Consider the following 7911-nt stretch of genomic DNA (forward strand, 5'->3'; position numbering starts at 1 on the left):
GTCTGCAGCCCAACAAATTCTCAGGATCGTTTTACAAACATTTACCTTTACTGCACACTGTTTATGGTTTCTTGCTCCAGTCCTTCCCACTGTAGCCCTCACAGGAGAGGATCCTCTCGGTGTTTTTTGTGGGCTTTATCCTGCTGCATGGGTCCTCCTACCACCTCAAGAGGGCTCAGCTTTCACACTGGCAGAAGTGGCTCTTTTCAGGTGTAGCCTATCAGAAGGCAGAAGAGGCACATTTCCCAGATACACTCAGTAGAGGACCAGACCTCCTTGGACAGAGACCTTTTCCATGGCACAGGAGCGTCCTGGATAAAGCCTATTTGCACAGACATCTTTAACACCTGCTTGGCCTTGTCAGTTAATAGCGCAGTTTACTTTGCTACTGTTTACTTTGCTAAGGAAGCCTCCTACTTGAAGAACTATGCCAAGGAAGCCAACGACAAACTGTTTGGTGTTGATGGGTCACTACTGGAGAGGTAGCTCAAAGCTTAGGTGGTGTACCTCCCAGATTTTTGAAGAAAAAGTCAGTGGTGCATCCCGGGGTATCAGCCCACGTGTAGTTCAGATTCTGCAGTTTGATTGCACCCAAATGGCAGAAAATGCATTGTGCTCTGTGTCAGAGCTGGCCTACACCTCCTTGCAGGCATGTCTTAAGCTTTAAGACCATGGGCCTCCAACCATTTGGGCCATATGACCAAGTAAGGCAACTGTCCAACTGCAGCAGCCCCATTTCCTTTGTAAAAGACGATGAGGAAACAAAAAGGTGAAGAAATAAGAAAGCACAGATTTTTGAAGAACTACCCATGTGTAGTTCAGAATCTGCAGTTTGATTGCACCCAAATGGCAGAAAATGCAGGGTCCTCTGTGTCAGAGCTGGAAAAACAATAAACAATTTTGAAAACCCCCCAAAAACATTGAAAATCTCATTTTCTTTAGGAAAACAAGGAGAACGGGGGATTAACCTCATGCTCTGAAAAGGCTGCAAAACAAAGATCATGCATAAATTGTGCCTAAACAGCTGAGGGGTGTAGGTTGGTCCTGCTGCTAGTACCCTTCTGGCTTTTAAGAGCCGCCAAACTGCCGCAACAAGCGCAACAAACAAGGGTTGTTTAAAAGATAGGGAATATAGAATGCAAAATGCTTGACCATTCAGACTGCCTGCTCTGGTCCAGTCCTGTACTGACAGTACCTTCCCAGAGCATGATACTGTGATGTTTCCTACATCTCAGCCGTTCAAACAGTGGCTTGGGTGGGTGGCACCAGTCACAGATAAAGTGCCTTTGCCCGTGCAAGTGGGAGTTGGCCCCCTTCACACCTTTTGGACTTGGGAGCTTTCAGTGTGTTAAAAGGTCATTGTCCGCCTAGTCATAGGAGGCGATAGCAGTGGGGCAGCTACAAGAATTCTTGGAAAACACAGATGATTTAAATCCATGCCCATCTGGGTTCAATCCTGGCCGAAGAACTGAGTCAGTCTTGGTCGCCCTGACCTTTGCAGACAGCTGCCTATGAAAATCTAAGGGTTATGAGAATCGGAGGCAGTGTATCTTTACTTAGTTGCTTCCATTTTAAGGGGGGAAGAGAAGCATGCATGTGTGAAAAACAATGTTGTCCAATGAAATTTGATATTGTGTCACACCAGGCCCACAAATGTTTGAAGAAAAATTCAGTGGTGCATCCCGGGGTATCAGCCCATGTCCCCCTAGACGGCATGAACACAACATGGGGTGTGTTGAAATTGCAAGACCCCAGGGATTTTTTTTTGGGGGGGGCGCTTCAACATTTTGGGGCCCCTCAGCCGATGCCCCCCTAGATGGCACAAGAACACCCTGTGGTGTGCTGAAATTGCATGACATGACCCTAGGGAATTTTGAGGGGGGCCCTTCAACATTTTGGGGAGCCTCAGCCCATGTCCCCCTAGACGGCATGAGTGCAACATGGGGTGTGCTGAAATAGCATGAAGCCAGGGAATTGGGGGGGGGGCCTTCAACATTTTGGGGGCCCTCAGCCCATGCCCCCCTAGATGGCACAAGAACACTATGGGGTGTGCTAAAACTGCATGACCACAGGGAATTTGAGGGGGCCCTTCAACATATTGGGGGCCCTCAGCCCATGTCCCCTTAGATGGCATGTGCTGACATCACACCGCTCCAGGGCATTTTGAGGGGGGGCACCCCCTTGAAAATTTGGAGTCCTTGGCCTCCCCATCTTGTATATGTCACAAGCACACCATGGAGGTGTGCTGACAATGTGTGATCCCAGGGAATTTTGAGGGGGCCCACGCCTATTGAAAATTTTGGGAGTACCTTGACCCCCTAGATATCTCAAGCACACCATAGGGAGTGTTAAAGTCTCACTGTCCCAGGGAATTTTGAAGGGGCCCACCCCTTCTTTAAAATGTTGGGGGTCCTCAGTCCTTTGCCACTATAGGCTGTGCAGTCATGCCACAGGGTGTGCTGATGTCAGGCCTCTGGATTTCCCTCTTGCATAGATGCTGTACTGGGTCCCTGGACAGCAGGTGGAGGATATCTGCAGGATTAGGAGCAACTGAGGAAAGACCCAGTTGTTGAAAATTAGGCTTCGGGGTACTTATAGAGGAGAAGGAAGGGGTGAGGCATACAGAACTTGGCTGGGAGTGGGATTTGTGGGGCTGGCAGGGTGAGGTTTGGGGCTGCAGCAAGAAACTGCTAGGGTGTTTTCCTTGGGGGAACAGTTTGCGATATAACACTGGGGAAAGAGTTTGTGGTGTAAAAATCCTTTTTTAAAAAAGTTTGTACTTATTGATTGATACTTATTACTGAGTTAAAACAGCTACTTAAGCTAAGAAAGAGCAGAAAGAAAGTCAGAAGGAAGAAAACACAAGAAAAAGAGAAAACAAAAGTAGAAGACAAAGGGAAAGAAAGAAAACAACTAAAGGGAGAGACTAGAATAAAAGGACTTCTGGGTCTCAGTAGCTACGTATGATACTGGTTTATAGAAAATAGAAGGTTAAAGAGAGTATTTTTTTTTCAATCTTCAAATTCAGATACTGCAAGTTCATTTTCTCTTTCACACAAAAGGTCCATAGGAAACTTCCAATCCTTAACAAATGCTAGTAATGATTTTTCTCTAATTAAACATGTTCGCTTAGCCATCTAAGGCAATGTGGGGTAAAACTCCTGTGGTTGTAGATATTTTTATTTTATTTTTTGCAGCAAGGGAAGGGCTGGGAGCAAGGTCATTGAGGTTTTTCCCAGTCCATGAAATTCAGAAGCATTATAAACAAACATTACAATTCAATTTTAGCTTAAACACATTCCTACTTTCATCTCGGGTTTCCCCCACCTTAAAAAAGAAAGAAAAAAAGCTTTCAGACTACCCAAAAAGGATTAGCAATGAGATTGTAAACTTGAGGACGGGAACTATCTTTTTTGTTTGTGTGTGGGGAAAATTATTTACTTAGACATAATATTTGTACCTACTTAACATTTGGTTTATCAGTTTTCCTACTACATAAAAACCAAATATTAATACAACTTTTATAGTAGCAAAAAGCAAAGGCAGCTTTGCATAGCCTATTGCGTTTAGGCGTTATTCAAGCTTAAGCTTTAGGCCCGGACCAAAAATTTCAAGGCCAATGTTTCCAAAAGATTGTGCTGTTTTAATATTAAGTGTGAAAACATTTAAACAATCGTCACTTACAGTTCCCATAGTTGTTTGCTAATAGTAATGGGGAATCTGTGACTCTTTTGGATGCTATTGGGACTCTAGCTGGAAGAGAAGCTGGAAAAGGAATAGCTGGGGAAAGACACAGCTGTTGATAATGAGGCTTCAGCGTTCTTAGAGGAGAAAGGGGCGAGGCAGAAAGGCTTTTGATTTTCTTTCACCCATAGAAGCCCAGCTAATACATTTATATATATTAGAAAATTTCAGTACTTCCTAATCCATGAAATTCAGAAGCTGTATAACGAAACATCGCAGTACACCTTTAGCTTAAACACATTCCTGCTTTTCTCTCTGGTAGGGTGTGTGTAGTAGACTTTATTTGCGTAGCTGACAGGCCATAGCATCAAAGGACAAACACCAACAAAAATACATTACAAATATAGTTACCATAAAATCTTGTGACCTATTAAAACCCTAGGTAAATTAATAATCTCAGTTCTTAAAACTTGGCAGAGGTAATAAAATAATAATAATAAAACATCATGATAATAATCATAAGATCCTAGGCGAGGAATCCGGGTGACGACACTGGTGTCATTCAGATAACAGCTCTCTCGATAAATTTGGCAACCTTCTCTGTTGTCGAGCTGTTCTGGTCGGCTAGGAGTGAGAACAATTTGGCTTCACAAGAGCGGCCCGGGATGGCAGATAGGAGCGGCGTAATGGTCTCGTCCCTGAGATCTTTATATAGGGAGCAAGACAAGAGAACGTGTGACACCGTCTCTACATAGCCAGCTCCACAGGGGCAGAGCTGGTTCTCGAATGGAATTTTTTGATATCTACCTTCAAGAACAGCTGAGGGTAACATATTTAGTCTGGCCAGTGTAAAGGCCCGCCTGAGTTTTGGAATGGTTAAGGTAGACAAATAAGGTGCCCGATAATCAAAGTGGGAGGGGGGCAGATAAGCGTACCAAGCACTAAATTTCTTAATATAGGCCAGATTATTCTGCTGCTCAATATCCTTCATGCGCTGATCAATAATGGTTTTTGCCTTGGGGAGACCCATTTTCAGTAGATGCTGTGCTTGTAGGCCACATGTAAGTAGTTTTTGATGCACTACTTTGGACCACCGACTTCTATGAGCATCTCGTGCTACTAGAGGTAGTAGTCCGGGTGGGTTTAAATTTAAACGAAGCCAATAGTTGAATGTTCTTAACCAGGTCCGGGTCTCGACGGAGAGGAGGCCAGTCTCCAATCGCATTTGGTACACATGGTGGAACGGCTAGAATCTGTCTTAAGAATTTAGACTGGACCGTTTCAAGTGTGCGGCAATGATTTCCCATCCAGATTTGGGCCCCGTAGAGTAATTGCGCCAAGGGTTTTGCTTGAAAGACCTCCAGAGCTGCTGGGATATGTCTGCCCCCCTTCGTAAAGTAAAAGCGAGACAGTATTTTGGCGCTTTGAGATGCTTTTTCCCTAGCATATTTATGATGGGCCTCCCAGGCCCCTGTTGACTGGAAAACTACTCCGAGGTATTTGAAAATTTTGACCTGTTCTATTGGCTGATTGTCCATCTCCCATCTGTGATGTCTGTGTCTCCTAGCGAAGACCATGACTTTAGTTTTTTGGTGATTAACCACCAATTGATCTCTCCTGCAGTAGGCTGAGAATTCTCTTAGTAGCCTTTTGAGGCCTACTTTAGTTCGTGATAAGAGAACCGCGTCGTCTGCATAGAGGAGCGCTGAAATTGATTTTTCGGCCAGTTTGGGGGCATGAAACTCCGGGGATGTTAGGTATTTGACCATGTTAAATAAGGCCGGGGCTAAAATACAGCCCTGCTTGACTCCTTTGGTGGCTGGTACAGGGTCAGTTAGTTGCCCATTTACTGAGGTTGTTACACATAACTTGGAGGCTTTTTATCAAGAATAGTAATCTTTTGTCAATGTTGGTAGCATTGAGTTTAGCCCAAAGTTTGACTCGTGAGGTCAATAAATGCTGCGCATAGAATCCCACGTGTTTTATTGACATATTTGTCAATGAGATGTGCTAATACGAAGCAATGGTCTATTGTTGTTCTGCCCTGTCTGAAGCCGGCTTGCTCCTCTGCCAGAACTGCCTCAGTTTCCATCCAGTCAATTAGTTTGATGTGGAGATGTTTGGCATACAATTTGCTGGGGATAGGAAGGAGGCTAATGGGTCTGCCATAGGACCCTTTTTATAGATTGGGATGATTACTGCCTCTGTCGAGCAACCAGGGATTATGCCTGTTGAATCGATGTATGTAAATATTGATGCCATTATAGGAACCCACCAACTGGTATTGTTCTTCATGAGCTCTGCTGGAATGTAGTCTATGCCCGGGGCTTTGTTGTTTTTCAGTTGGGCAATTAGTTTCCCCGCCTCCTCTATGGAGACAGGAGGCCAATATGGTAAATTCTCGGAGTAGGCACTTGGATCATTGTGCTGAGCTTTGTCGTCATAGAAGAGGGTTTGGAAATATTTCGTCCACTCCTGGGGTTCTACAGTACATGTGGGACCAATCCGCTCTTGGCCCAGGAGCCCCCTAATGGTACGCCAAAAGGAGGTTGAGTCTTTCTCATTCAAGGCCTTCACTAAACTACACCAGGCCAATCTCTCCGCTTTTTGTTTTTTTACCTTTAATAGCTGTTTGTAATTTCGTCTTAAATAGATGTAGGCCATAAATAGCAAGGGTGCTCCGATGTTTCTGTAATTCCGATAGGTTGATCTCAGACGTTTCCTTGCTTGTCTACACTCCAAATCAAACCATCTCTCTTGATCCTTTGCCCGCTTTGTAACAGAATTAAGTATCTCAGTTGTTAGGAATAACTCGTTGAACGAGTCCATGGCCTTTTCCCCGGTATTAGCTGATACAATGGCTGAGTAGATGGTCTTCACGTCTTCTAAATGGAGGAGATGAGTTAGCTCTGTATTGAGCATGGGGGACCATTTAATGCTTCTGGGGGCCAATGATCCCAGGTTAACGATGGGGGTGTAGTAAAGGTTAGCCGTGGGTTTGTTAAACGATGGGCCATTGAGCGCTAAAATTAGTGGGAGGTGGCCACTTTCGGTGTTATGTCCCACTTGAAACTTCGACACAGAGTTCTAGGCAAATCTTGATATCAGAATATAGTCTATCACACTTCCTCCCATCTTTGAAAAATGGGTATACTCCCCTGGACGATCCTCTTCCCTACTACCGTTTAATATCATCAGCTCCCTTCTTTTTGCGACCTGGGCTAGACATAGCCCCGAGAAATTACATTTATTATCTTTAGAAAGTTGTGAAACGCCTGCTTGGGTTGGACTTTCAGGGTCCTGAATCTGATGATATTGGCTGTGAAGATTGTTATCATCAATTCCCATACGGGCGTTGAAATCCCCTCCCCCCCCCCCCCCCCCCCGATTATGATCGGTGTAGAAGGGTGGGAAGATTCTATGGACTCTAGGAATATATATATATATATATTTAAATACCTTTAAATACCTTTAAATATTTAAAGGTATATTTAAATAAAGCCTTAATCCTTGGGCACGTCCACCAAAGGTGAAAGAATGTACCTTCAGTTTCCTTACATTTCCAACATTTATTTTCGGGCAAATAATATATTTTTGCTAGCTTGACTGGTGTCATGTATATCATTTTCTGTATATCATTTTCATAATATTCTCTCTTAAGGCATTACATGCTGTAAATTTCATACCAGTGGTCCATAACTGTTCCCAGTCAGCCATCATTATCTTATGTCCAACATCTTGTGCCCATTTAATCATAGCAGATTTTACTGTTTCATCCTGCGTATTCCATTTCAACAGCAAGTTATACATTCTTGACAAAATCTTCGTTTTGGGTTCTAACAATTCTGTTTCCAATTTTGATTTTTCCACCTGGAAGCCAACTTTTTTATCCAATTTATATGCCTCCAATTTATATGCCTCCATGAATGAAGCCAATCTCGCACTTTATTTTTTAACTTCTCAAAGCTCTGCAATTTCAATTTGTCTCCTTCTTGTTCCAAAATTTCCCAATATCTCGGCCACTTGGCCTCCATATTGAGTTTTTTCAAAGCCTTGGGGTTTTATTTTCAAATAGGTCTTTATAGGTCTTTTTCAAATAGGTCCAGACATTAAACAATGCTTTCCTAACAATGTGGTTTTTAAACATTCTTTCAACCAGCAGAAAGCTGCTGATTCATAGTAAAGTTTCAAGTCTGGCAGGGCAAAGCCTCCTCTTTCCTTTGCGTC

General features: G+C 43.6%; 1 protein-coding gene across 1 annotated transcript in view; it reads left to right on the top strand.

Annotated features, from left to right (window-relative positions):
* Positions 1-671: 671 nt before the first annotated feature.
* LOC310668794 (mRNA export factor GLE1-like) overlaps positions 672-7911 on the top strand; it is a gene marked incomplete at its 5' end in the record, with an annotated part of 34737 nt that continues 27497 nt past the window's right edge. Inside the window, one exon of the mRNA XM_083422122.1 lies at positions 672-704. Within this exon, the coding sequence (XP_083278248.1) occupies positions 672-704 (33 nt within the window). The remainder of the gene's footprint in view (positions 705-7911) is intronic.

The sequence above is a fragment of the Podarcis tiliguerta genome, assembly GCF_965153285.1.
Source record: "Podarcis tiliguerta genome assembly, chromosome: W".
Taxonomy (NCBI): Eukaryota; Metazoa; Chordata; class Lepidosauria; order Squamata; family Lacertidae; genus Podarcis; species Podarcis tiliguerta.